The sequence below is a fragment of the Anser brachyrhynchus genome, assembly GCF_964034855.1.
Source record: "Anser brachyrhynchus genome assembly, chromosome: 15".
Taxonomy (NCBI): Eukaryota; Metazoa; Chordata; class Aves; order Anseriformes; family Anatidae; genus Anser; species Anser brachyrhynchus.
Genome location: NC_137733.1, coordinates 17,586,156 through 17,614,036, shown reverse-complemented (window position 1 = coordinate 17,614,036; position 27,881 = coordinate 17,586,156). Strand labels below are relative to the sequence as shown.

Sequence of the window (27,881 nt, the reverse complement as noted above, 5' to 3'; positions counted from 1 at the left end):
TGGCTCTGACAAGCGTCCCCCTCCCCAGCGTCCCTGGGGCTCGCAGGGGGATGACCCCCTCTTCCCCACGCTGACTCCTCTGACCCTCTCATCAAGGTGCGCAGCGGCTTTTACTGTTTTTCCAGTAATGAAACTTTTTATTGTTACATTATAATCTGCTTAGTGCAAATGGCTTGTCCACCCAGCCCTGCAAATCACTTGTTATCATTGCAGTCAATGGTCTGTGTCAACCCAATTTCACAGACAAACGCTTCTCTCCCTGACCACGGTCACTGACATGGATAACTCTGATTTACAAAGCCAATAAAAATAGATTCAATGAATTAATAAGAACCACTGACTTAATATAGGAGATTAAAATCTCCAAATTTAGGGTGACTGGAAGCCATTTAATACGTGAACAGTGGCAAATGGGTTATAGAAATGTCAGCCTAGCCAGGGTCAGATGCCACAGTATGGTGATTTATTGGTGAGAAAAAGGCTAATTGATAAGTTACCTTTAATGCTTTTTTCTAGTAGCAAGATTATTTATATCACAGTTTGTTTGTCATCTTTTACTTTTGGGGTCAACCAAAATTTTTTATGATAAGAAAAATCTCAGCACCTTGTTCGTTAAAGTAGCAAGGTCATGCTGAAGGGTGGAATTTAGCTGGAAATAATCAGGTTGGTGTGATTAACGATGGCCTTGCTGCCTCTCAGAGGAAGACATGGGTGAAGCCAGCCTTCAAAAAGACAAAGCGTTGGCCACCAGCCGCTGACAAGGGTGTCTGTAAAGAAAATACAGTAAATAAACACGAAGACTGTGATGAGCAATAACAAGAGGAAGCACCTGCGTTTCACCTCTCACCCTGGCCCGGTGCCATGCTCGGCAGCATCTCCGCGGCCCGGCTCCCTTCCCTTGGGGCTGGTGGAGCAGGAGGGCGGCCCCAGGCAGGGGGCGAGGGTGCCCGGGGCTCCAGGCACCTCCCGGAGGCCTCCCGCAGGCTCCTGCAGGGCTCCGCTCTCCCTGTTTCTGTGCGTCAGCAAAGGAAGATTTTTGCCCTTAAAGACCTTCCTGCTTTGTGTCTCTGTCCAGCGTGCTGCAGGGAAACGTTCCCAGCTCTTCCCAGCTGTTTGCAAATACTGCCAGCCAGGCCTCTGGTGCTGGGGCAGAGCCGGCCTCCCAGCGCCGGGACCCCCGGAGCGGAGCTTTGCACTGCACCGTCAGGGCACAGGCACCCACAGCAGGAGGGATCAGAGAGCCAGAGGAAAATGCAGCTCCCAGCACCAAGTTAGGAGGGGTGTTAGATTACAAATGAAAGGCTTGTGTAGACTTTCAACTTCACTCTGCCTTCATAAAGGTGTCAGCTGGAATTATTTTGGGCATTTACTTGCGTGGTCTAGTGCATCACTAGCTAAAACAGTTTTTTTAAATAATGGGATTTGATGCTTGGCTCATGCATAAAAAATAGCAAGAACACGACCCAGTTGCATAATTTTTAAGTAATAAATAGAGTCAAAAATGTTTAGCTCAGCTGCTGGCACGGTGCGAGCACCTTGCGCACAGGCACGCAGGGCAGGCAGCCCCAGGCGGCAGCAGCAGCAGCAGCAGCAGCAGCAGCAGCAGCAGCAGCAGAGCCCTCCTGGACTCACACACCCCTATGACCGAGCCCCTTGGCCAGCACAGCAGAGGAGCGGCACTGCCAGCTGCACGCTGCGCCCCGCTGCCCGCGGCCACTGCCAGCTGCAGGTGAGGCCGTGTGAGAGGCTCCCGTGCCGTGCCCCAGCAGGAGCGCAGCCGGGCTGCCCGCCTGCACGGCCTGGCCCCGCGGGCGCTGGGGGCACGGCAGCTCCAGCTGGGCTTGCGGCAAGCACGAGGCCGTCCCGCGGCCTGGGCACTGCCCAGCCCCAGGGGCCAGGGTTGTGCTGCTCTGTAACCACTTGTAAAGTGACTGCTGCTCCCTGGGGCTCGGCGTTCCCCAAGGCCACGTTCATTTCATAGCTTTATTGCACACAACAAGCGCTCTCCTCGTCCTGCGCCTGCCTCCCTTTGCAGGGACTCATCAGCCAAAGAAACCCCGGGATTCCCTGCGAGTCCTCTGCCAACCGCACAGGTTTGCAGCAGTTCCTGCTGCCTGAGATGGGCCTGGGGACAGGCGCATGAGGTGGCCCCATCGAAGCCATCCTCTGCCTTGACCCCAGAGCAGGGCTGGGGGTTCCAGTGGGACCCCCCCCCCCCCCCCATGCCACAGCCACCAACCTCGACCTGGCTGCAGGAGCCTGGCGAGCGCTGCCAGTGCCACCTCTGTGCCGGGCAGGGGGCAGGCTGGCCGCGAGGTGCCCGCTGGCACGAGTGTGGTGGCCGGGGAGGGCGCTGCCCGAGGTGCGGGGCAGCCCTGGGCGCAGGGACAGGGCGGCCTCTCCTCCCGCACAGAGGCAGCTTTATTTTATTTTTATTTTGATTGATGCCAGTTGACATACGGAGAATTCCCCACAGCGGGCAGTCACTCACCCGGCTGATTATGGGCTCTGACTTCTTTCTCTAATTAAAACTCTCCCTCCCATTTTAATTCCTTTGCCCCCGAACTGCCTGTTCTGGATCATCTCCTAATGCGACACTAACCGCCTGTGACAGGCAGCAGGGGATGCCCCACGCCTGCACCGGACCTTGGAGCACCCTGCCTGAGCACCCAGACCCCGTGCCGTGGGGTCGGGGTGTGTGGGGACCCCCTCGCTGCTCACCCCTGCTCCCACGTGGGTCACCCCATGCAGAGGCCACCTGGGTCCCCCACACCAGCCAGGTGTGCCCCAGGGCAAAGCAATTCCCAAAACCCAGGCGCGGGGAGCAGCCAACTCGCAGCCGGCCGGGCTCTGCGTGCAGCCCGCTTCGCTCTGCTGCTGCCCGCCCAGGGGGATGCGTAAAGCAGCGTTTCCAGGGCAGGCAACAGCCTGCCCGCGGGACTGACCTGCTAAAGGTCCCACATGGGTTTTCTTGGCACTTTGGAACTCATTTCTAATGTAAGTGAAAGGAAAATACACTTAAACGCAGGACTTAACCCTCTGACTTGAGCTTTATTCTGGCTGAAATCAGGCCCCATGGAGCAGGGCCTGGCAGCAGGCACCTCCCGGCCGCGTGAGGGCACGGGCTGCAGGCACGGCACGGCAGGGCTGGGAGCAAGGCTTGGGGGTACGGGGCATGGGGAGCAGAGCCCCCACACACCCCGGACACCCCTCCCCGGGGCTCTGCGGCCGCTTTCTCCCCTCTCTGACCCCAAACCCAGCTGTCTGCCCGGGCCCTGGCTGCTTGCTGCCACCAGGGTGCATCCCCTCTGCGGGAGGGGTGTTCATTTCCCAGCTTACATTTGTATTCAGCCCCAACAACCTGTCAGGTTGGAAGCTGTGCGCCACAAAAACATGTGCAGTAATTTTATATAAACAAGTTACCAAGCTGGATTTTTACTGCAGCGGGTAAATACTGGGTCAGGCCCTCTCTCAGCAATGTCTCTCTCGCTGTAATTAATATTGATTTTGTGCAGCTGAAATATAGCTACAAAATTTAATTTTGCTGCTAAGATTTTTGACATCACTGTTCTTAGAGATTAATGTGGGATTTAATGAAGGATTTGGCCTCTCATCTGTGATGTTCCCTCATCCCGCAGTGTGCCACAGCCCCACTCGATCGCAGCCTCCAGCCCTGTGGGCGGTGCGTGGCCCCGTGCCCACGAGCGCTGGGGACCAGGCCAGGGACACAGCCCCCGTGTCACCGCGCTGCTTCAGAGGAGAAAGAGCTCGGGGTGATGGGTGAGCTGGACATCGGGGCACAGCCCCTGGCGTGGTACGTGGCCGTGCTGCAGGCAGGGATGGCTTCACTGCTGCTACCTCCGCAGCGCGGCCGGTCGGTGCCTCTGCTCGCCCCGCAGTGGGACCGGCATGGGAAGAACCTGTCCTCAGCCCGGCACGAGGGGTGTGGTGGGTCCCGAGCTCTGACCCAAAATTGGGGTGGGGATTGTCCTGCTGGGCTGCAGGTCCAGTGAGCAGCACATGCAGGGGGGACGTGGTCCTGTCAGCCCCCTCACTGTGCCTGGGATGGAGATCGGAGCCTCTCAGTCCTGTGAGTGTGCCAGGCCAGCAGCCAGGCATGGAACAGCACGGCACGGCACGGCATGGCATGGCACGGCATGGCACGGCTAGGCAGGACCCCAGGGTGCTCTGGCCTTGGGAAAAGCAGTGCAGCAGGCTGGCCCTCACACCTGGGGATACGATGAAAAGAGCACAGGGTGGCACTCGTCCTGGCCAGTGCCTCCAACTGCAAATAGCAGATGGAACAAGGACCATGTGGCCGGAGCAGATTTTTCGCTTATCAAATCAAGGAGCAGCTGGATTAGAGGATTAGAAACCAAATTAATTACTAATGACTTCCCCGGGAGGTTTTGCCATGAGTCTCCGGGGCAGGCAGTGAGCTGTGCCCAGCCCTGGCGGGGGCACGGGCAGGGGCGCACGCGCTGCTGGCAGTGGGGCAGCTGTGGGGCCGGACGAGGGGACCCGGTGGTACCTGTGCTGCTGGTGCGTTGCAGCCAGCTGCGGGTGGAGGCTGGCCTCGGACTGCTGAGACAAAGCTGGGTCTGGGGGGAACCTGTAAGTGCAGACCCTCACCTCTGGCTCCTGGTTAGCACAAGCTGCTGAGTTTCCACGGGTGTATCTGAGCCGTGAGACTCCCCCGACACAGAGGGGGCTTGAGGCAGGGGGCTTGCTGCAGGCAGACCCCACTGTTCCTCCCGTTGCACGTGCTGCCCTCCCTGCCCTGGCCGTGCTGCTCCAGATCCCCGTGGGATTCTGCCCCATGGGGCAATGTGCAGCTCAGGTGCCTGCTGCTGTCCTCGTGCACGCCACTGTGCTCCACGCTGTAATGATGTGCTCAGCTCCACCAGGAGATGCAGGAGCAGGAGCGAGAGGGGGCAGGCGGCTGGTTTGGTTTGCACAGTTAATTGATTCGGTAAACAAGAGCTCATAAACAACTGTTACTGTCCCCATTATCCAGGACAACCGGGCTGGTTTCCATCTGCTTCCTGACCTGGATATTAAATTGCAGCAGATGATGAAAATATGTCAATGGGAAGAAAGTTTTCTTGGCTTGCCAGAGCCTTTTGCTTGGGCAGTGCAAGTGCCAGGCAGAAGGACAGGACAGAAGGACAGAAGGACAGAAGGACAGAAGGACAGAAGGACAGAAGGACAGAAGGGCATCGTGGTGGAGCGAGCAGGGCTCAGGGCTGCAGGTGCCATGTCCCCATGCTCCAGCCCACGCTGGAAGCGCAGATGTCCGGCCAGAGCCCCCTCACTGGGGCACCCACGCCAGGGCTGGAGCTGCCGGCGCAGCGCTGGGGACATCCGTCAGGCCCCGGGCTGACAGCGCGGCCATCGACCCGCCTGTGTGCTGGGCGCCAGCAGGGAGGGCATTCCCGCAGTGGCTGGGAGTCTGGGGAGATGTCAGTCGATCAAAAAGCTGAAAGAACTCTTTAAACCAGATCAATCTCTGCCTCTCTCTGTCTCTGGGTCTATGCTGGGTTGTATTTTTAACCGCGTACATCACAGCTCGCAGAAGAGCTCCCGACGGGCAGAAAAGCTGTGAGGGGGCAGGGGAGGCGATCCCAGCCAGCAGCAGTGCCTGAGGCTGCCCCTTGCCACAGCCCCCAGCCATCGCAGCACCCCAGTGCCACTGTGACTGGCTGCTGCGTCCCTTGGGACGTGGGACGTGGGGGGTGCAGGACAGGCACGGCTCTGCAGGGCAGCGCTAGCTCACAGGGCTCACCGGGCCCCATGGCAGCTGGTGGCGCAGTGCTGCCGGTGCAGCCTGTCCCAGGCATGGGGACAGCCCCGCAGCACAGCTGTGCCGTGCCGTGCCGTGCCGTGCCGTGCCGTGCCGTGGCAGAGCACCCTGGGAACATCCCCACCTGCCAGGCAGCTCCCAGCCCGGTTCACTCGTTACACAGGGCTAATTGGTTTAAAAGAGATTGCTGGGTCACTAATTACGGAGCCTATTGAACGGCACGTCTCAGCTTAGGGATACAATTAAAAGTTCACCCTAATTAATCAGGGGTAATTAACAGACCTTGCATTTCTCTCAGATTAATTAATCAAGGAATCCAGAGCAAATCAATGCGGGCAGGAGGGAAGCCGAGGAGGGCGGGGGGTGTCGCGGAGGCCACGCGCTGCCTGACCCACTTTGTGGGGCTGCGTCACCGCTCCCTCGCGCCGGCACTGCCACGGCTGAGCCCTGCCTGTCCTGCCTGGTCCCTGCCGTGGGTGCAGCCCGGGACAGCACCGCAGCGGCACTGCCAGCATTGCAGCTCAGCCCACCAAAGCCCCCGTGCCCTGCACTGCACCATGTCCCCAGCACTGCTTGAGCACGGCCGTGCACGCGTGGGCAGCGGTACCCAGGTGAGAGCGCACGCCTGGGGGCACAGGGCCGGTGGCGGGAGCACCGTGGTGTCCTCGGCTGAGGTCTGCTGTAGCCATGCCAATCGTTAACGGTGGTTTGGCTGCGACTGTTTTATCTCCAGCTCCCCAAGGAGAAGCATATTGAGATAATCCAGACAAAATGATAGATGTATATCGGTGTCTTGTGTATGGATCTGGCTCGGTGTTTGTAATATTTTGTTGCTAAGGAAGTCCTCGTTTGTGGTGTGATAGAGGACCCCATGCCAAGTCACGGAAATTGATGTGCTCATAGTGGGAAACTTAATCACCAGAGGGTAAATGCCCACCTCGTTTTTCTCATGAAAGAGAAATGCAGTGCTTTGATTTTTGGCTCCAGTATAAACAGGGTGTGATTAAATATTGTTTCCCCTCTCTTGCTTGTCATTAATCAGGATATAGCTGTGAGCGCTGGGTGTGATGTGGGGACACTTGCTTTGATTCCTCAAGTTCTTAAATGGTTTTGTTCTCTTTTCAATCCCATTAAAAATAGAAGGCAGGGTGTTTCAAAGTGCTCCTGATGGAGAGCTCTTCTGATCCGCAGGACGTGCGCTTCTGCAGGGAAAGGGGCTGTGCAGGCAGGCAAAGCCCCCGGCACCCGGCCACCCAGCGCCCTCCTGCCCCTCGCGCTGCGGCGCTGCCTGGAGCTGCTGCAGCACCCGCAGCGCCGGCACAGCCTCGTGGCACCGGCACAGCCTCGGGGCTGCGGCTCCACCAGCACTGTCCCAGCAGAGGGAATTAATCGGTGCTCAGCTCCTGTGGACAACGTGCTTCCCACGCAGGGGTGCAACCCTGCTTGTGTCCCTGGGACCTCACGGGGCTGGCGTAATTGGCTGCCTCATCCCACAGCGAGCAGAGCCTCTCGTTCAGACACATCTACTGCCCCTGAGCTCCCATGGGCTGGGCTGGGAGTTAACGCCTGCAGCAGGGGCGTCTCAGGCCAGCACAGACCTTTCTGGTCTCTCCTTGTGCTTGGGGAGCGGAGTCGGATGGGCACCTGGAGAGGTTCTGCTTCCTGATGCAGTGAGGAAGAGGAGGGCAAGCCTTGCTCCAGCCAGCACCAGTGCCAGAGGGCTCAACAGTGTCAGGACTGAGTGTCCATTACCCGATCCTCTACCCTCGGTGTGGACGGGGCAGTTTTCTTTTTATTTTCTGCTCTAAAGCATACTTGCTCTAAGGCAAGGATAGGGTTATAAAGTTATAGATGAGCTAGGGTGAAGATGAGGCAACACTAGAAAAAAGCTTTAAGAAAAAATTACTGGCCCGTGTTTGACTACAGATTCCTCATCTGGAGTTAAATGTGATTGTGAAGGTCTGTGAGCCAACGAGATATTTCTATTTCTGGAGAACTAGCTCCTGTCCCTGTGGTCCCCAAGGAACAATAATGAGATTTAACCGAAGCAGCCACCGCGGAGCGCCTAGGAGAACTTCATGCACGGTGATGCAGTGACGAGGGGCAGCGGACGGTTGCAGGGTCCCCGTCTGCTGCAGCGTGCAGATGAACTCTGCCGACTGCTTTATTTTGTGCAGTGCTGTTCGTACAGCCTGCCCGGGGCACAGAGCGCGCGCAGCCCCAGCAGGGCTGCCCAGAGCCCTCTGCAACCTGCGAGGGGTCTCGGGCTCCTTCCAAAGGGCTTGAAGGGTGCCGGTGGGGCGAGGGGGAGCCAGCTGCCAGCGAGTGCCAGGACGTGAGGGTCACCCTCGCCCTCCGGCCCCCTGACCCTGCTGGGTGGGTGCGGGCTGGGGACGGAGCCTCGGCCACTGCGCTGCCAGGCATGGGGCTGGGAGAGCTCGGCCCTGCCCACGTCCAGTTATGTTCTTTGCAGCGTCAGTGACAGATACGTAAGGATTAAATTGAAGTAATCTCTGTAATCTACTCAGCGAGATTAAAACCTCTCCCCGCCCCCCTCCCGTTTTTATCCCTTTCATTCCAGGACTCCGCCAGCAGTGATTACAGCCTGGGGAAGGCATTTAGCTTTTAAGCACCCCTCCAGCCTGCTTAAAAATACATTCAGAATCAAATGAGTTTGTGCAGCGGGGCCACGGCTGGCTGCTCTGGCTGGGTGAGAGGCTGAGAATTAGGACCAAAGTAGCTCGAGTCAGAGTCAAAATTAAATTTATTGTTTCTGACCTTATTTGGAGTACAGTGCATTTACAAGTGATTAATGAGGCTTACAGCAGTTTCAGACTCAGTCATGCTGCTTGGCACAGCCTTTTGGACTCTCCTGTCCTTGGTGAGACCCCGCACTTCAGAGCCTGGAAAGCTGCCTGCATGTGGTGAGTTTGTCGGTAGTGCTGGACCAGAAGGGAGCCCGCAGGAGCCAGGGCGGGCCTTTGGAAGCCGCGCTGAGGCCAGGACAGCCAAAACGGAATTAGCCTGGGGGACCTGCTGCCATCCCCATCCTCTGTGCCGCCGAGGCCCTGAATCCCACTGGGGCTGCTGCCCATGGGCTTGGCTCAGCGGCGTTCCTCTCTCCTCTGCCTCTGGGCTGCAAAACCCTGCAATATCCCGTTCCAGCTCCAAGTTTCCCATCCAGACAGGGAGAACGGGGAGATGCTTGGGAGCAGCAGACCACGTGGTGGATGCAGGCATTCAAGGACACTGCCAGCACCGTGAGGCTGGAGCAGCTCAGCCCTGTCTGCCCTGTGGCACCGAACAACCCCTGTCCAGGTAGATGTACTGCTCAGCCATCAACTCACAGCACAAGAAAAGGTGGCAGTTTGTCAGCCTGGAATCAAAAGGTTGTTAATGACATACGTATTAGACACAGAAAACTGGATTAACAATGACACTTTGGCCCTGAGGGCTTTTTTTGGCTCTGGAAATAAATTCTAACCTTGATCTATTCTGCCTACAACCTGAAGACATCAAGGGTAGAATATCACCTTTAATCTTATTTGCTATTTCCAGTATGCATTTTATTGCTTCCCCCTCTTCCTATAGGTTTTATGTGCTCCCAGCACACTTTCTTTGTGTATTTCTGTAATAACCTTCTACGATCTCTACATTGCTGCAGCCTTCTCTTTTGGCTTGCCCGTCAGCGACCTGTGCTTGGGATGAGCCCTTAAACAGGGCTCCTCCTTACCCGCTGTCAGTTTGTGGCCTCTTCTGCTAGGGGAGGATGGCAAGGAAAAGGGGCTGAGGGCTGAGGCTGGGCTCCGCATCCTTCCAGTGGGGTTTGAAATGCCCCATGAGTACTGCCCCCACGATGCCATGAGCCGGTGCTGCTCTGTGCAAGGGGACAGCAGGGGAGGGGAGGCACGCAAGGAACTCTCCTGGGGCAGCCTGACACCCAGGACCATGCAGTGAAGGACAACCAGCATGGGAGAGACCTGGGAGGGACGGGACTTGGTATGAGAAGACTTAATGCAGGGCAAGGCAGAGCGGTCTTGAGCTGCTTTGGTAAATCCCACCACAACAAGGGAGATCAGAGAGCCTGGGAGAAGTGAAGGAGGAAAGATGAGAGAGATCATCTTGGAAAGACAGCCAGGAACAAAGGAGAGGTAAGGCAGAGAGCGAGCCATGAAAAGGGGCAAACAGATGGGGAAAAGAAGACAAAGGTGAAAGGCGCGAGGCTGGCAGCCAACAGCAAGTGCCAGCTCAATTCAGAAAGGCGTAAAGGTGGGGAAGAAGGGCTGGGAGGCAGGACCCGCTCTGGTGCTCGTGGTGCTCGTCCCTCCAGCGCCAAGCTGCGAGGCAGCGGGCGGGCAGCAGGGAATCTCCTGCAGTTGTCAGGGCTCCGTCTCCCTGCCCACCAGGGCAGCTCCGCAGCGCAGGGTCAGGGCTCCAGCCCCACCAGGGAGAGCAGGATCAGGGCTGACCCCCGGGGCTCCCACTGGCACAGGTGGCAGGGCGAGGGTGTGCTGAGAACACCAGGGAGCTGTTGTTTATGTGGAGCTGGGTGTAAACAGCAAGCATGTCATGGAAAAAACATGCCCTGCAAAGATACAGAGACTGAAAGCAAAATTGTCAGCTTTACAAAACATTCCTCCCTTGCAAAGCAGAGAAACCTGGAGGTGTCTAGGCATCCACACCAGCTTTATTTATCCAGGCGCCTCTAATGTTCATGCCTAGGCAGTGTGTTTGCTGCCGAGGCTGGATCACCACGTGGAGGCAATAAAACGGCTAAAAATGGAAAAAGCAACTTTTCCACAGATTTCCTGTGGCAGTTTGTCATGGAGCGGAGCTGAGTGATTGATGCCTTCTGGCCCTGGAAAGGGAGCCCACCAGCGCCCAGCCCCTCGGTTCCCCTGCTCCGTGCTCCTGCCCGGGCCAGGCAACGTCCCGGGCCGAGGTGCTGAAGCCAGAGCAGGGGCTCCAGCGGCTCTCCCTCCTCGCTCAGCACAGCATCAGCTCAGGCGGAAGGTGCCCAGCCCAGAGAAGTACCAGACGTGGGTGGGTTTACACCAGCCAGGAATAACCCAACGTCTGTTGACTCCTTCAGGCTGACATGGGATGTACGCTGCTGTTTTCCACTGAGATCTGCACGGCGCTGCTGGTGTCCGAGCCTCTGCTCTGGCCCCTTCTCCCTGGCAGAAGCTGCTGTTGCACAGAGCACCAAACGCGGCACCCAGTGCCCCAAACGCAGAGTTCCTGTGGGTCACTTCACCCTGCCAGGATGATGAGGTCGGTCCCACAAGGGACCTACCCCCTCCTACCGTTCCAGAGCTCTCCTGATCCATCAGACACTTTGTTCCGTAAGTAACTATTTTTACACTCCCAGCAAGGTCCAATTTTGTTGCTCCCACACAAGCACAGGCAAAAGAGGCTGCAGAGAGCACTGCTTTTCAGCAGCCTTCTCCATCTTTCTTTACATCTGTACTGAGTTCCTGGGTGCTGCACAAGAGGAATCTCATCCCCGCCCTGCTGCCAAGGAGCTCACAGTATCCCTGTTTCTGCTGGGCTGCCACTTTTTGCCTGTCTCATTCTGTTATCGCCCTTCTTCCCAAGTAACAAGACAAGTAGTTTTCTGCAGCTGAACAAGCTTTCTACGCCGAGAAAGCAAGGGCAGTGACTCCTAATGTTTAAGTGGTGCTGCACACAGTCTTTTGGCTTGAGCATGAGCAACCAAGCAGAAGCCTGGGCTGCCAGGGCGCGAGAGGGAAGGAAGCGTGTCAAGTGGAGGGAGCCAGAGGGCCGGGGACGAAGCAACAGGCTGCAGCCATATCCCGCAACAACCGCGCGGTTCTCCTGGGTCACCCTGCTTTTAGGCCATCACGGTTTGTAGACTAAACATCCCCAAACTGGCAGAGAAATGTAACTCTGGCGTCGTCTTCTTCCAGCTGCCGGCTGCTCCTTCTGCCCTTGCTGAGGCCAGAAATCACCGCTGCCGTGCGGGGCCGCCCCTCCTCGCTCCTGTCCCCTCCCTCGCAGCCCCTGCCGGGGCTCGGGGCTGCTCCGGCGCCCGGGAAGGAGGATCCCCGGGAGCTGGAAGGACGCCTCGCCTCGCCGCCGACGCTTCACCCAGCCCGCGCCTTGTGCTCCCGCGGCTTCGAGCCCTGCCCTCCCGGCTCCCGAGCCGGCGGCTCCTCGCTCCGGGCCCACCGCGACCCAGCGCCGAGCCGTGCTCCCGGCCCGGGCGCCTGTGCGGGGCGGGCGGCAGCCGCGTGCGGCCGGCCGTGCCCCGGGCCGGGCTCCAGCCACCGAGGCGCGGTGCCCGGTGCCCCCCGCCCGCGGGCAGTTCAGGGCTCGCCGCAGGCGGGAGGACGGGGCTGGAAGGGGGGCGCGGCGCTGAGGGCCCCCCCGCTGCCGGGGTCCGGCGGCTCGCACCGGGACCGCGGCCGCTCCGCGCCCGGGCAGGGCAGGGCAGGGCAGAGCCGGCGGGGCGGGACGGCCGCGGGCAGCCCCCGGCGCCGCTCCGGGTCCCGGCGCGGCGGGAGAGCGAGGCGGGAGAGCGAGGCCGGCCCCGGCCCCGGCCCCGGCCCCGGCCCCGGCCCCGGCCCCGGCCCCGGCCCCGGCCCCGGCCCCGGCCCCGCCGAGCGATCGCGGGGGCTCCGGGCGGCGCTGACGTCAGGCGGCCCCTTAAATAGCAGCGCCGCCGCCTCTGCCCCGGCACTTCCCGCGGAGCCGAGAGCCGCCGCCGCCGCCGTCCGGAGCGCCGCGCCCGCCGGGGATGGGAGCCGCGCCGCCGGGGCCGCGGGCGCGCGGGGGCCGGGGCGGCGGGCGCAGCCCCCCGGGGCGGCCCGGCCGCGCCGCCGCGTAGCCCCGGGACATGCCGGAGCGGCCGCGCCGCGGGGCCCCGGGGGCAGCGCCGCGCCCCGCCGCCGCCGCCGCCGCGCCGAGCCGCGCCGGGCCGGGCCGCGCCATGCCCGCCGGGCCGGCCCCATGGAGCCATGGCGCGTAGGGCGCAGGGCGGGCGGGCCCTGGCTCCGTCCCGGCGGCTGGCGCGGAGGCTGCTCTTCCTGCTGACGCTGTCGCTGTCCTGCTCCTACCTGTGCTACAGCCTGCTCTGCTGCTGCGGCGGCCCCGCCGCGCCCCGCGCCCGCTGCGCGCCCGCCCGCAGCGCCGCCGCCGCCAAGAAACTTCTGCAGAAGTCGCGGCCGTGCGGGCGGCCCCCCGCCGAGCCCCCGGGCAGCGCCGCGCCCGCCCGCCGCCCCCGGGAGCCCCCCGCGCCGCCGGCCGGCAGCGCCCCGGGGCCGGGCCGCCCGGGCGCCAAGCGGCTGCCGCAGGCCATCGTGGTGGGCGTCAAGAAGGGCGGCACCCGCGCCGTGCTGGAGTTCATCCGCGCGCACCCCGACGTGCGCGCCCTGGGCACCGAGCCCCACTTCTTCGACAGGAACTACGACCGCGGGCTCGAGTGGTACAGGTGAGGGCGGCGCCGCGGAACGGCCCCGGCCCCGGCCCCGCCGAGCGCCCGGCCCCGGGCACCCCGCCCGGCCCGCGGGGCCGCATCGCCGCGGCGCTGCCCGGTGCCCGGTGGCGGTGCCCGGTGCCCGGTGACCGCGGGCGGGGACGGGGCCCGAGGCTGCTCCCGCCGCGGGTCGCGAGCCCTTCGGCACCGGCGCGTCCCCGGAGCGCCCGCGGGCGCTGCGCACGGGCGATGCTTTGCGCTGGGAGGTTCCCTCCTCCTCGTCCTCCCCGTCCCCCTCCTGAAGGGCCGAGCGGGGCGGGGGGGAGGCCGCTCCCCGGCAGGGCAGCCCGTGCCCCAGCCCCGCGCGGCTCCCTGCCGCGAGGCTTCTGGAGCCCCCGGACCCGCATCCGCCCTGCCTGGGCAAACGCCCCGGCCCTGCGGGCCCCTGGCGCTGGAGCTGGTAAAACAGGCTTCCCACCCGTCGGAAGAAACACCCGCCAGTGAGAAGGGGCCTCCGAAACGTGAGAGTCACAAGCCTGCGGGATGGCACAGTTACTGTCCCTGGTGCTGCAGCCCCGCTCAGGGCACCTCAGAGCCCTTGTCCTCCTCCATCTCGTCTCAACTCAGACAAGTGAGTGTGTCTGCGATCTCTCATACTTTGCAGAGAACAGGGAGTGCATCTCCAGCAGGAGATGGTAAGATTTTAATTTGAGTAAAGGCTTTTGAGGGCAGTTCAGCAGTGCTCAGAGAGGCAGCGAGCGCCATGCGCGGGCTCATCCCCGTCTGTGGCCCACACTCCGTGCTGTGGGCAGTGTGCTGGCCTCTGCCTGCCGTGTCCAGCCCAGCGTGCTGGTGTGTGTTTGCTGTGTGTCGTGACAAGTGCTGCAGGAGCTTTGGGCTGCTCTCAGGCAGGGCTGGGTGCTTGCAGGGGCACCGGGAAGCAGGGGAGGCTTTGTTAGCCCCCACGTGCCTGTGAGCTTGCAGCAGGGGAAGGATGCCCAGCACAGGCGGAGAATCGGAGCTGGTTGTGGGAGGCAGCCCATGGGTGCACAGCCCCATCTCTGCTCCCTTCTCATGCACTTACTCCTCTGTCTCAGCAGTGGTTTTCCAGCAGAGATGTGCCCTGTCCCTGGGCAGAGCAGTACTCCTTGGCTGCCAAATGGGTTGCGAGGCACCGTGATGCGATGCTCACTCCTAGCTCTTCTGGGATCCCTGTGTTTGTCTCCTTGCTGGCCAGACATGAGTCATGCCTGTGGCGTCAGGACGCTGGTTTCTGACTGTGAGCAGGTCAGAACTGCTCTGTGTATCGCAGGGGTCGTGCTCCAGCCATGGGCACCGGCACCGGGGTCTGTGCTGGGGAGGCAGCTCAGGCACTGCTCGGGGAGGGCTGCCAGCAGATCCACTGCTGAGTTGTACTTGGGTCATGGCAGACCCTGCAGAGGGATATGTTCCGTTCCTTTTGCTGTGGTACCGCTGGCAGGTGACTGAAGAGCCAGCACATGTGCGGGTGGAGCGCTCTGAAGCCGTTTCCATCCTAAGGCAACTGCAGCAAGCCCAGTTCCTCCTGCCTTTCACCTGCTGTTGCCCCTCAGCAGGTTTGTCCCCCCATCCAGATGTCAGATGCTGTCACCTGTCCTGCATTGCCTGAAAGCAATCAGGAGCGATTCTGCAGTACAGGCAGACGAGGACAGGAGCAGCAGTGGTTTGTCTGAAGGGCACCGAAGCAGCAGGATGGGCAATGCAGCAGGACACAGGTCCTGCCGAGTGCCTCGCTCAGAGGGGAGCTGCGTGTGCTCAGCACCTGGCTGGGAAATGGCCTCTTCGTCCTGTGTTCAGGTCCTGCTCACAGTCCGGGGCCCTGCAGGTTCTCTGGGCTCTGGCACTTCCCCACGTGTGGTCGCTGCAGTGGGGTGTGGGGAGCCTGGGGCTGGGAGCCTCGCCGGCAGTGCGGGACCGAACCTCGCGACACTGCTCCAGGAGTGGTGGCAGTGATGGGAGCGTGGCTGCCGGGGCCTGGCTTTGTGTCTAGATCAATAGATCGCAGCGAAGCAGCGGAGCTTCCAAATTACTTCAGATAAAACAATTAAATGACACTTCCCTGCTTTTATTACTTTTTTTTTAACCTCACAAATGTGCCAAAACATAAGCGCAGAGGCTGCTAACATATAAAGTGTGGAATTGATTTTACTTCTTGCAAGTGGAGCAATTAAATGTGGAGCAGGTCTAACCCACAGCACGATGAGCTCATGTCGCTCTGCCAAGAGACCAAGGAGGCAGGAGCAGGGTCCTGGCAGCGGCTGTGTCCCGGGGAAGGGCAGAGCTGACACCGCTGGCACCCGGCTGCAAGGGGCCGGCTGTTCCTGCTGCCCGGGAGAGGGGAAGCGCCGTGCTGGGGTCTCTGCAGGCAGAGCATGGGCTGCGTGGAAGGGCAAAGGCTCCCCTCTTGTGAGCAGAGACATCAGCTTCAGGAGTCCCTGGCCCCTGTGGTGGCCAAGCAGCGGTGCAGCTCCATCCTTCCCAACTTGTGCTCCAGTGGGGAGCCGAATGGAGGGAGCAAGCAGGTCTTTGGTGCAGGTGAGAGCAGCGAGAGGGCTGACTCCCCGTGATGTTCCAAAAACATTAGCTTCTGTTTTCCTGTGTTTTCCCCTGACCCTGAGTTGGGCCGATGTGGAGGTGGCAGAACCAGTGACAGGGGAGATGTGCCGCTGTCCTCGCTGGCTCCAGATGTCGTGCTTACTCACAGCTGCTGTTTCCGTGGTGGCTCCTGTAGCACCTCCTGTCTTCTCTTGGGGCAGCCTTGGCTCTTTCCTCTTGGAGACTGCACGCCTCAAGTGGGCCCTGAGCTGGACCCCTCTGCTCTCCCCCACGCGAGACCACGCAGCTCAGGAGCTGCCTGCTTAATGACAGCAGGCCAGAAACACCCATGCCGTTCCCAATTCCCATCAGCCTCTCTAATCCACCTCATTAGCTAGAGATACACTACAGGAAAGGTATTTTTAGCAAGATCTGTTTTAAGACAACTGAAACCAAACAGCCAGCTACTGGGGAATATCGATTCATCACCAATCCTGGACTAAATGTTCAATACAGAGCTTTTCCTGCTGCAGGTAGTGTGCCAATAACCTTCAGTATTTTCCAGAACACAGGGAAGACAGTGTCGTTTAATTTGCAGTTAACTTTGAGCAGCAACCATGGGTGCAGTTTTCCTCTCCAAGATTCCCGAGTAACTCCATGAGATGCTCCAGCGTTGTTTTCATAGAGAGGGGTTTCTCCTAGCAGGTGGGGCTGCTCCTGCCGCATCGCTGTCCTCAGGGAGCTGAGCTGAAAGGCGTTGGCGCCATGGGCAGCGCTGGGCGGCTCCAGCTGGGATGCAGCTGCGTGAATCCTGTCCCGGGGTCAGCACCAGACCAGAGCCGACGTCAGCCCCTTCCCCGCCTGGCTGAATCCCGGCTTTCCCCCGCACTGCGAGAGCCCTGCGGCTGGGCCGGGACGGCTGCGGGGTGCTGCGGGGTGCTGCGGGGTGCTCCACACCGAGCACTGCCAGCCTCCCCTGCCAGGCTCGTGGCTGCCCCAGGGAACAGACCCTGGGTGAGGAGGAAAATGCTGCATCCCCCACGCCGGCGGAGGGAGCGTGCAAGCCCTGGCTCCCGCACTCCGCCTCGCTAATTGCTCTCTGCTAATGGCCAGGTTGGCTCACACACAAATGGGAGCCCATTAGGGTTTGCCCGACGACACTGACTGTTTTGTGGGCTTGACTGACAGTGCATTTTGCTAAAGTTAATTAGCAAGAAGAGAGGAAGGCAGCAAGCTTCAAGGATGCTTTGAAGTTTCCTTGACTTCAGAGAGCGCCCTGGCTCAGAGGAATGGGTGCGAAGCTCCGGCAGAGGCTGGTGTGCCTGAGGAGCTGCCCTGCAGGCAGCGCCTGCCCTGGCCACTGCCGTGGTCCTGGGGAGGGCCTGGGGCAGCAGAGAGCCCAGGGGCAGCCGGAGCCTGGGAGAACGCAGGGAGGTAAATCCTCGTGGGGCACCAACTCTTCAATATTAATGATGCGTGCTCTCATTCTGTCTTCCATGACCTTGTTTGTAAACACTGCAATTTGTTCTAACCTTCGCTTCAGTAGCATGAGATCCCTCTCAGAACCTGGCGTGGCCGTGGGCATGGATGCTCCATGGAGCTGACAAGCGAAGGGTGCTGCTCCGTGGCAACCTCGGGTGTCCGCCGCAGGGCTGGCTGCGGGGACCCCAGCCCCACGGGAGAGAGCGGGCCCTGGGGCTGGCAGCACCCGAGGACCTGGCAAACAGCGGCTGGTGGCACAGCCCAGCTGGCCTGGGGGCCGTAGCAGCGGTGTGTGAGGGGTGGCTGCAGGCGTGCAAGGGGCCACTGCTGTGTTTGTGCTCGGTGCCAGCACGCTGCCCTGTTCCTTTGCATGCTCACAAGCACCAAGTGGGCAATGCGCCTCTGACTTGAGTTTTCAGTTAGGGAATCATTGCAGCAGCCGTGGCACATTATGTGATTTTTATTGAGTGTTCATTTTGGAAGTTTCACCTCTGAAAACAGTTGGTGTGGGAATGGCAAAGGGGGCAACCCCAGCCCTTCTCCGTGCGCTGCGGCCGCCCCTGGAGGCTGGTTTGCACAGGGCTGGGGTGTGCTCACCTGCGGGTTGTTCCCCGCCTGGCCCTGTGGCTGCTGGGTGCTGGGAGTCAGTGGTGGGTGGCTGTTTACAGAGATGGGAGCTACACGTGGGCTTGCGTGCATGAAGGGCATCGGCAGTGTGCCCTTTGGAAAAGATTTTGTTGACTTAAAGGACACAGCAAATCTCTGGAGCATTTGAATGATTAAAAATGAATCAGCAACAAAGTTAATTACTGTGTTCACACTGCTTTTATGCATTGAAATGTCCCTCATTATCTGTCTGTGAGCGCTGGTGTAAAATCTTTGAACATAAACATTTATTAAAGGGAGCTGATCCATCATTAAAACTCCGGACTGCCTTGGCGCAGGGCCCAGGTGTTCTCACAGTGCGGCAGGAGGGACACGGGGCTGGGACGGGCTTTCCCTGGGTCATCCCTCAGGTCATCATTTTCCCAGTGCGGGTGACGGTGTGATCCCTGAATTGTGCAGGCTTTAGGGGATGCAGCCGAGTCCATCCTGCTCGGCTGAGAGCCCTGCTCCCGGGGCCAGCACCCCCGGCCCTCGTAGCGTGGCTGTCCTCAGCAGGGAACGCTGCCGTGGGGAGGCCTGGGGGACCCGGGCACCGGGGCTGGTGCTCTGTGCCCTGTGGACTCCTCACGGTGCTCTGTAACTGCATGACCGCCAGCTGTTGGGTATCGGCTGCTGTATTGCCGTGTCCTAAAAGTCTGCTGCAATGTCACTCCACCAGAAGAGCTATTTTATCTTCCTCACACCTCAGTTTCTCGCATGCTTGACCCAGTTTTGCTTAAACCTTTGTGGAGCTTTGCTTGAGCTTTCCTCTACTGACAGCGTCTGAAGTCCTGCCGAGCCCAGCACTGGCCCCACATGCACCTACGGCACAGCACGGCACAGCACAGCACGGCACAGCACGGCATATCATAGCACGGCACGGCACGGCACAACCCCTCTGCAGCAGGCACACGGCTCGGGGCCAGCCGGGGACGGGCCGGCTCAGATCAGCAGCCGCGCTTTGGGTCCCCGCGTCGCCGGTGCCTGCCCAGGCACCCTGTGCGCCCCAGCCGGGCCGGCTGCACGGGAGCGGGTCTGAGGGGAGCCCAGCGGGTGCTGCGGGTGCTGCAGGATTTCGCTGCCCACCCAGGCTCACCTCTCCCCGTGCCCAGGCAGCGTGTCCCAGCCGCAGGCGCTGAGCCCATGACGTCGGGTGGCTGAGGGAAAGCGCTCGGCCCTCATCACAAGAGCCAGCACTTGGGATTTTTTTTGCCAAATTAAACAGTTTGTTTTTATGTCGATGAGTGGATGAAGTCCAGGATTACACACACTTCAGTCGGCGGCCTCTGAGGAGAGCCCTGGATGTGCTCGCCAAATCCTCTGCACACAGCGAGCGGCAACAGGCAAATATTTACCCAGGAGCTGCCAGCTCTGCTGCGCGCTGCACGGGCTGGATGCAGACCCGTGCCGTAACGGGATTATTGAGTGCGCGCTCCCCCACGCATGCTTATCTGCAATATCTCAATCATCTGATGAATTTTTGTACAAATTTATCCCTGGGAGAGTGTCTCACGCATGTTCAACATCAAAGCAACGTAGGCAGCAAGGGAGCGTATGTTTCTTTAATGTGGGAGCGTTGTAGGGGCCGCAGGGTGCCCAAAGGCAGATTATGAGAAAATTAATCATTCAGGCCTGGGAAAGGTGCTGGCGAGAAGTTAACTCCTTCAGGGCAGGCGCTGCCTTCGCAGCAGCGCAGCCGGGGCAGCCACAGAAGCAGGGCCGGGCTGTCCGTGGCAGGGGATGTGCTGGCTTCTGGCGCTGCAGGGGACGGCCGCCAGCTCGGCGGCGCAGGGACGGGCAGCGGCTTCTGCCCTGGTGCTGTGCTGCTGCCTGGCGCCTGGGAAGCATCCTCCTGCGGCTCCTGCCATCCCGCCTGGGCGCGCCCGTCCCCTTGCCCCAGTAACGCGGGCAAACAGAACCCCGAATCTGCGGGTTGGAAGCGAGCATTAGCACTCACATAAAATGTCACTAAAGGGCTTTAAGAATTTAGTAACTACAATAAAAATAATCTCTAATTCAAGAGGAATTAGTGCTGTATCTCCAACCAGATTAGTGCATTGAGCAGGGGATTTGGCTGGTGCTGGGAAGCCCAGAGGGATTGCTGCATGTCCCCGGGGCGCATCCTGGGCTCGCAGAATGGCAGCGGGGCCAGGGCAGCCGCTCTGTGGGGTGGGCTGGGGGCACAGAGGGATGGGGGCACGGTGGGCCGGAGGCACCTGCCCTCTCCCCAGCACAACAGCAGCCAGGCCGACCTCCTCAGGGAGGGGGAAGGGGAAGGGGCTGTCGGCCTGCCCGCTTCGTGGGCCGAGCAGAGCGTGGCTGGAGGGAGGGAACGCTGGGGAGGGCTGGGGGGAGCCGGGTGGGAGGTGCGTGCATGGGCACCGCGAGCAGATGTGTCTGCAGCCCACGACTGGCAGGCGGGGAGAGCTGCGATGCCCCTGATAATTAAATCCCTCTGGTGGCCAGAGGGCTAGCCTTCTTGGCAAGCACAGTGAAAAGCAAATGAAGGGGAAAGCCTGTAGCTGCTGAAAAGCGTGTGCTGGGAGTGACGAGGGAGCTGCACCCCAGCGCTGCTGCTGGGAAGTGCCTCTGACGCCTGCTCCTCGGAGGGGACCCCAGCAGCTGCCCCACGGGCCCCAGGAGGGGTCTCTGGTCCCTGGGCTGGTCCCTGTGCAGGCCAGGGGAGAGGCGTTCCTGCAGCCCACGCTGCTTCTGCGAGGCCGGAGCGGAGTTCGCTCCACCACCTCCCTGATGATTTCCGTGCAGAGCTGCCCTGCTGCTCACTCAGCATCAGCTTTTTTAACCTCCTCCATTTCTGCTGCGTTGCAGATTCCCCTCACCAGGACAAAGTGCGGACGGCTTGTGCGCGCTGCCAGATGGAGAAAGCTCCCGTGTGTTTTCTCCAGCCGGGCAGTGCCGATCGGATGAGCGCAGGGAGGGCCTGGTGTGACAGGAGCGTGAGCGGTGCTGTGCCACAGCAGCGGGAGCTGAGCCCCTTGGCGGGGAGGCCTGAGGCAGGGGAAGGCGGCACCAAAACCACCGCCCGTCCGTCCCAGGGCAGATTCTGCACCGACACAAGGGCGCCTTGCTCCCAAGGTGTCGGTGGGACTGGCGCGTCTCTGGCCGGGGCTGCCAGCCCGGCAGCACAGCGCTGGGGCTTTGCTGTGGCCCAGGGGCAAGCAGAGCCCGTTTTGTTGTTTCAGCAGCGGGCTGGCGCTGCGGCCCGCAGGCAGCGGTGGCGAAGGTCTGCGTCTGTCCGCCTGCATGCGAGACCGTTACCTGGCGGGGCTGTGACGGGCGCTGCACCTCCCCTCCCCGGGGGCACCGTCCTCGGCCCTGGTTGGCACCGTGCAGGAGAGGCAGCAGCAACCCCAAAACCAGCGGGGCACGGCCCGTCCAGGCAGCGCGGGGCGCCCGGGGCGGCGCGGCCCGGAGGGGCCCCAGCACCGCGGAGCTGTTCCTGCTGCGCCGGGGTGCGCAGCGCCGCGGGCCAGGTGCTGGGAGCCTTCAAACCTGAACACACGAGCCGGAGGCTTAAAACTATGTGACATGCTATTTGTATGCAAATAACTTTGTGAATGCAGAAGTCCAAAAATATCATTTTAAAGTCAACTGTAATTAAGTTTGCAATGCATTTCCCAGCTCTTGCAGCTCTGGGGATCCCGCCGTTAACATAAAGATGAATGTGTGGATGACATTTCTCCCCCTTGCATGGTTTCACTGGTGATTTATTTATCTATTTGGGCTGTGTTTTGTTGTCTCAGCAGTCTCTGTTGTTCAGGAGCAGCAAACACTGGGAGTCCATTTAAACAAAAAACAACTCTTGTCTCATTTCTGTAATTTACTCTGCAGAGATTTTTTTGTTTTTCATAATTGATTAGAACCTGTAATTTCATTTTTTAAATACATGGACCTAATAGCTCACGTAATGAAAGTCTAACAAGCCTGAAGATGAGCCATTAATGAAACAGCAGTTTTATGATTCTCCACCAATATATTGTAATAGTGATTCGCTTATAAAGCTGTCCTGCACTGATTTATGATGAAACTTGTTTGTGATATGGAGATACCAGCAGTGGTGCCTGGCACTAAATTAGCATTTCCTGACAGTCATTAAACAATGGGAATCATAATCTGGATTTATGGGGTTTGGAGCAGAGCAGTGGGAAAGGCCAATTAAGCCACGGCTGTGCTCAGGTACCTATGTAAAACATCCCTATTAATTTATGCTAGCTAATTAGCTCCCTTTCAAATGAGAAAACTGGTCAAGAGCAAGCGAGGGCTGCGAGGCCAGCAGGACTGGGACCAGGCGGGTGCTGCCCCCCGCTGCCACTGCTGCGTCTCCTCCCAGCTCGGTTTTCCATCAGGGTTCTTTCTGCAGACCAAGCCCAAAGGCGGTGGCTGTGGACCTTGTTCTAGGGACCCTGCAGGGACCACGTGGATTTCCAGAGGGCCGAAGGACGCTTCCCTGGCGGTCTCTGGTTGGGGTCACCAGGCGGCTGCGGTGTTCTGCAGCTGTGCTGCAGCAGGCCGGGAAGGCCTGGAGTCTGTGCGGGGTTATCCCATGAATAAATCAGTGCCTCGCTCCCGCCCGGCTGAGTTGCTGCAGACAGGGTTGCTGATGTTTGCTTTCCATGACTGCTTCTGTCCTGAGGCTGCACTGGGCCAGCCCAGACATCAATAGATCCAAGTCTGTTAAGATGACTGGTGTACCAGCCCTTCCTCTGCCTCGCTCCCCGGGTTCCCTCGTGGAGGGGACACAGACCTGCCAGGCTGCAGGCGTTCCCCTGCGCTCACATGAGCTCTGCCTGACCTCTCGGAAGAGCCGGGGGGGCCCAAGCCCCCTGCACACCAGCGGTTGCAGTGGGGGTCACTGGCTGCACCCAGGGCTCACGGGCAGGGGCTGCGCTCGGGGCCTCGGGCAGCCGGCGGGACGCTCCGAGCAGGGCACACGCGGATGCAGAGTGTTGAACGTAGGGACTGTTCCAAATAAACCCTTCCTGGAGGCACATTTCTCAGCTCGCCATAAAACTCTCCCCAGGCAGTGCCTGCTTGTGCCTTATAGCTTGTGTTCTGCTGCACAATTAAATTGCAGTCACTGAGCCACTAACTTGTACTGCAAAGTGGAAATAGTAGCAGATGCTTTTGAGCAATAAACACAGTTGAAATATAAGGTGCCTGCGAGTACAGGAGACCCTGTGGGTGCCTATGGCACACGCTCCCCTGCATGTGCCCAGGGTGATGGTCAGTGCCGCAGCCACCTGCGTTTGGCACGGTTGTCCCCTGGCTCCTTCCAAAGCCCTGCAGACGGGGAGGAGAGCGGTGATGCCCCTGCTCCTGGCCCCACTGAGGACGCCTTAGAGATGCTCTGCGGCATTTCCTGAGCTGGCAGACTGAGCTGGCACAGGAGCAGGCTGTGGGTGTTCGGGCAGGGCAGCAGACATGGGGCAGGGTATGGCTGGCAGCACGGTTTGCAGGGCTGGGGAGCCCTGAGGCAGGCGGAGCACCTGGACGCCAGGTGAAGCCGCTCCTCACTCCCAGGCAGTGCGTGGGATGGCAAGGCCCCCGCATGCCCACTGCTGGCGTCGGGGCAGCAAGGCCCCGGGGTGCTGTTGCCATCCTGGTGCAGGCACCCTGTGCTTCCTGCTGTGCCCCACATCTGGCTGCGATGGATCTGAGAGTTTTCTCTAGTAATACAAGGCCAATTTATAAATCTTTCCATCCCATTAGTTTTTATTTGATTTGGATGTTCACTTGTCGAAGCAAGTGATTTAATTAGCACTAAGCTGGGCCCCAGCCCCTCGTGGCGCAGCACCCGCGGGCTGCCCCCAGCACTCCTCGCGGCGGTGCTGCCGCCCGCCCCGCACACGCCCGCTGCCTGGCCCTGCAGCTCCGCTGTCGCACACAGCTCTGGGGCACAAGGGCCGCATGCAGACAGTGCTGATTGCCAGGCTGAGGGGACAGATAAGGGGTGGCTGTGTCCCCACGGGTCTGGAGCCAGCGCAGCTCTGGCTGGCACCTGGTGCTTGCCTGTGGTGCCCACGGCTCAGGGAGCGCGGGAGCCTGGCTGCACTTTAATGCGATCAGGGAGGGGAGAAGCCAGGTAATTGCAGTAATTCCGGAAGGAGCCACTGTAATTTCTTGTGCAAATGGCAACCAGTGTAGTAATACGTGATAAAAGACTGAGCGAAGGCTGGCAGAGGCTGTCTCCTGGTTAATGCGCCCATGGCAGCGATCAGGGTGGATGGCAGGACCGCTTGGCTTCATGGCTGCGGAATGAATTCACACACTTCCCTTAAACTGATGATGAATCTACCACTGGTGGAGATGGAGCAGCCCTGGCTGCTGCACAGCACCAGCTCCCTGGCAGCTCAGCAGTGCCCTTCCGCGCCATCCTGCCTGGCTCCAGCCCCCCAGGAGCTGCACGTCTCCTCTGGCTGGAGCACGTGGAGGCACTGGTGCACACCCCTGCCCTCTCCCGGGGCACTCAGGCGGGACATGGGGGGGCATGGCCGGGGCAGACCCTGCAGTGCCGCGGGAGGGAGCTGTGTCCTCCTGCCCTGCCGGGACCAGACACCCTGCCAGCCTCGTGCCGCGCACACCGCCCAGTGCAGCGTGGGCAGCCACTGCGAGCGGCCCAGCTCCTTCCTCACCGTAATCTTCTTCTTTGCTTGCAGGAGCCTGATGCCACGAACGCTCGACAGCCAGATCACGGTGGAGAAGACCCCCAGCTACTTTGTCACCAAGGAGGCGCCGCGGCGGATCTTCAACATGTCGCGGGACACGAAGCTGATCGTGGTGGTGAGGAACCCGGTCACCCGCGCCATCTCGGACTACACGCAGACGCTCTCCAAGAAGCCAGACATCCCCACCTTTGAGGGGCTGTCCTTCCGCAACCGCAGCCTGGGGCTGGTGGACACCTCCTGGAATGCCATCCGCATCGGGATGTACGCCGTGCACCTGGAGAGCTGGCTCCAGTACTTCCCCCTCTCCCAGATCCACTTCGTCAGCGGGGAGAAGCTGATCACAGACCCGGCTGGGGAGATGGGCAAAGTCCAGGACTTCCTGGGCATCAAACGGGTTATCACAGACAAGCACTTCTACTTCAACAAGACGAAAGGCTTTCCTTGCCTGAAAAAAACTGAGAGCAGCAGCTCGCCACGCTGCCTGGGCAAGTCCAAAGGGAGGACTCACGTGCAGATAGACCCCGAGGTGATAGAGCAGCTCCGGGACTTTTACAGACCTTACAATATCAAGTTCTATGAAACAGTCGGGCAGGACTTCAGGTGGGAATAAGCACCCGGGAGCAGCGCTGTGGTGACGTGACGCTGCAGTCTTCCACGGGGGTGGCCTGTGGGGGCCGGGGCCGGAGCCAGGCCCTGCAGCCAGCCTGTCCCTCCTGGAAACCCCAGGCACAGGTGGGGCAGCATGCCGGGATGCTGCAGGGTGAGCGGGGCTGGGGGAGACGCAGAGTCCTGCTGCGGCCACTGCAGGATGGGTGCCAGCAGGCGTTGCCCATCCCAGCAGGTCGGCGGTGTGGTGGCTTGTGCTGTGGGGTCCTGCTCACTTGTACAGCCCTGTGGTCCTGGGCCACGGCAATGGCCCCACCTTGCAGCCCGTGCACAGGCTCCCCCAGGGCACACCCCTCCTTGGCACCCCAAAGTGAACCAGGGCCCCCGGGTAGTCCCAGGCCGGGGGAGTGGAGGCGGCGTCGCTGTCTGTGGGGTCAGGGCAGGCAGGGCTCCGGCCGCTCTGCTTCGCCTGCCGTCACTGCAGCACGGCCTGCAGCCACGAGGGTGGGGAGATGTATCTGCTTGAAGAAAAACTGTCTTTGAAAAATGTTGTACCGATATTTTGTCCTGTGAATAAAGCACAGAATCCTGCTGTTACGGGTACTTTAGTGGCACTAGCATCCTTGTTCAGCATGTGAGCTCTTGTGTAAATAAAAGCGGCTACCACCGGTCCTTATGCATGGGCTTTTCTTAGGGCAAGCCCATCCGTGGGCTGGGGCAGCCCCATGCTGCCCCGCTCCCCTTGCTGTGCCGCTGGGGCTGGTGGAGAAGTGGGCAGCGGCGCGGGGCGGTGACCCCGTGGACAGGACCAGAGGGAGGGAGGGAGGCTCAGCCCTGCACGGCGAGGAGGGGGCCCGACCACATCGCTCAGGAGCACCAGAGACACCCCAGCATCAGTACCTCCTCCTGGCAGGCTTTGGGAGAGGGCTGTGTTACATGCAAGAGGCAGTAATTTACGGTGGAACTTACTGGGCTGTTCTGTAGGAGCCCACAGTTACACCTAAATGTCAAGTGCAGCCTTGCGAGATGGCCCCCGGGCTGAGCTCACCTCCACTTTCCCTGGCTGCCGTCCCCCTCTGTCTCCCCGCCAGCTGCAGCCGGCCAGCGGGAGGTGCAGCCCCGTGGCCAGGCTCTGCCACCGGCCACACGCAGCCCCGGCAGCCCCCCGGGCAGCCCCCCGGCAGCAGCAGCCCCCACGGCCAGGGACTCGGGCGCATCACCACGCGTTTCACCCAGGCGCGGAGCCGTGGTGCTGAGTGTGTGCGAGCGGAGCCTCCCCGCGGCGCCCAGCCCTGCGCCTGCGGCCACAGAGCAGCACCCAGCCCAGCTGTCCTGAGCGCAGCCGGGCCCCTTGGGTCCTGCCCAGAGCAGCGTGATGGGCCGCATCCTCGGGTGGTGGAGACGGGCACTCTGCAGCACGCCCAGCTCAGCACCCTGGGGGAGCTGGGGGTCCAAACTGCTCCCACAGGGCTCAGCCGGGGGGATCAGCCACCAGCACCCTGGTTCAGGCTGCACTGAGCACCGTGCCAGCACGGCTGGGCAGTGTGGGGTCCCATCCTGCCACGGCAGAGCCCACGCCGGGGTCGCACACGCACGGCCCCGTCCCATCCTGCAGCAATCCATTTCACCATCCTGTTAGCAGGCGCTGTAATGAGCACCTCCGCTCATGAATATCAATAACTGCTCGTGTCGGAGTGGTGTTATTTGCCTTTCCGAGTGCTGGACTGTTTGAATCATCTATTGATTTTTGTAGTAAATCTCAGGCATTTCTGTCAAAGGTTGCAATTTACCACTAGCATCTAAATCTCAGCGAGAGCCTGAGCCTTCAGCCTCTCCTGGCTGCCTGCGCGAGCAGCCCTGCGTGCCACGCTGCAGACGGCTCTCCCTGGGGCACGCCGAGCATCGCCCCCCCGCTGGGCAGAGCAGCGCGGGTGCTGCAGCAGGGCTGCTGCTCGGGGTGCCGGCCATTAGCCCCCGGTGTGCAGCAGGGCAGGGACAAAAATTAAAAAAAAATCTTCCCAGGCCCAGTGTGCCTGCTGCAGTGTGGAGCTGTGCACAGCACAGAGGCGGACAGGCAGGGAGCAGCACAACCACGCTCAGTCCAAGGGACCTTCCTGAAGTGGGGCCTGTCCGAGAGCTCTAATAGGAAAAACTTGGAGGTAATTAACAGACATCTCACAGAACCCACCCTGCCTCCCCTTCCTCTATCAACCAGCAGCAGCTGCAGGAGCTGCAGGAGCACTGAGAGGCCAGCAGCGAGGGTCCCAGAGACAGCTGCAGGCAGGCGGCGGCCAAGCAGGGGATTAACAGCTGCCTACAGGAAGATGGGATATTTTCTTATATGATTTTTCCTTTAAAGGACAAACATAGTCACAGCAAGATTCACAAATCCCAGACTCGCAGTATAAAAGCCATTTCCAATCCAGTCCAAGGAGGCAGAAGGTGCTGGGCTAGATTGATCCCCCTGACAATACTGTATTAGTGGGAAATTAGAGCTGGAGGCTGAAGAAACCGCTGCAATATCAAACAATTACTTTACATTTGTCCTTACAAATGGAGGGAGCAGAAAAGGGCTTAAATCAAGTATTAGATTTACAAAGGGTAAGCAAATGAGGGCTCAGGAAGGGCTGTACTGAAAATGCTGATC

The 27,881-nt window shown here is 60.3% G+C and overlaps 1 protein-coding gene and 1 long non-coding RNA gene across 4 annotated transcripts; both read left to right on the top strand.

The window, feature by feature from the left end:
* Positions 1 to 511: 511 nt before the first annotated feature.
* Positions 512 to 12,264, top strand: LOC308178377. The gene is made up of 3 exons (XR_013939713.1): positions 512 to 4,614; positions 5,018 to 6,414; positions 8,385 to 12,264. It is a non-coding gene; the product is annotated as an uncharacterized lncRNA (long non-coding RNA).
* Positions 12,265 to 12,731: 467 nt separating this feature from the next.
* On the top strand, positions 12,732 to 27,525 carry HS3ST2 (heparan sulfate-glucosamine 3-sulfotransferase 2). 3 transcript variants are annotated; one of them, XM_080556917.1, is made up of 2 exons: positions 12,732 to 13,256; positions 24,620 to 27,525. In XM_080556917.1, exons 1-2 carry the CDS (start codon positions 12,784 to 12,786, stop codon positions 25,236 to 25,238), a joined length of 1,092 nt encoding a protein of 363 aa, XP_080413043.1. In that variant the 5' UTR covers positions 12,732 to 12,783; the 3' UTR covers positions 25,239 to 27,525. The 3 variants fall into 3 exon arrangements, with proteins under 3 accessions (XP_080413043.1, XP_080413044.1, XP_080413045.1); XM_080556918.1 differs by lacking the exon at positions 12,732 to 13,256 and adding an exon at positions 13,411 to 13,872 and having other exon boundaries at positions 14,342 to 27,523; XM_080556919.1 differs by lacking the exon at positions 12,732 to 13,256 and adding an exon at positions 13,886 to 14,528 and having other exon boundaries at positions 14,837 to 27,523.
* The last annotated feature ends 356 nt before the right edge of the window (positions 27,526 to 27,881 follow it).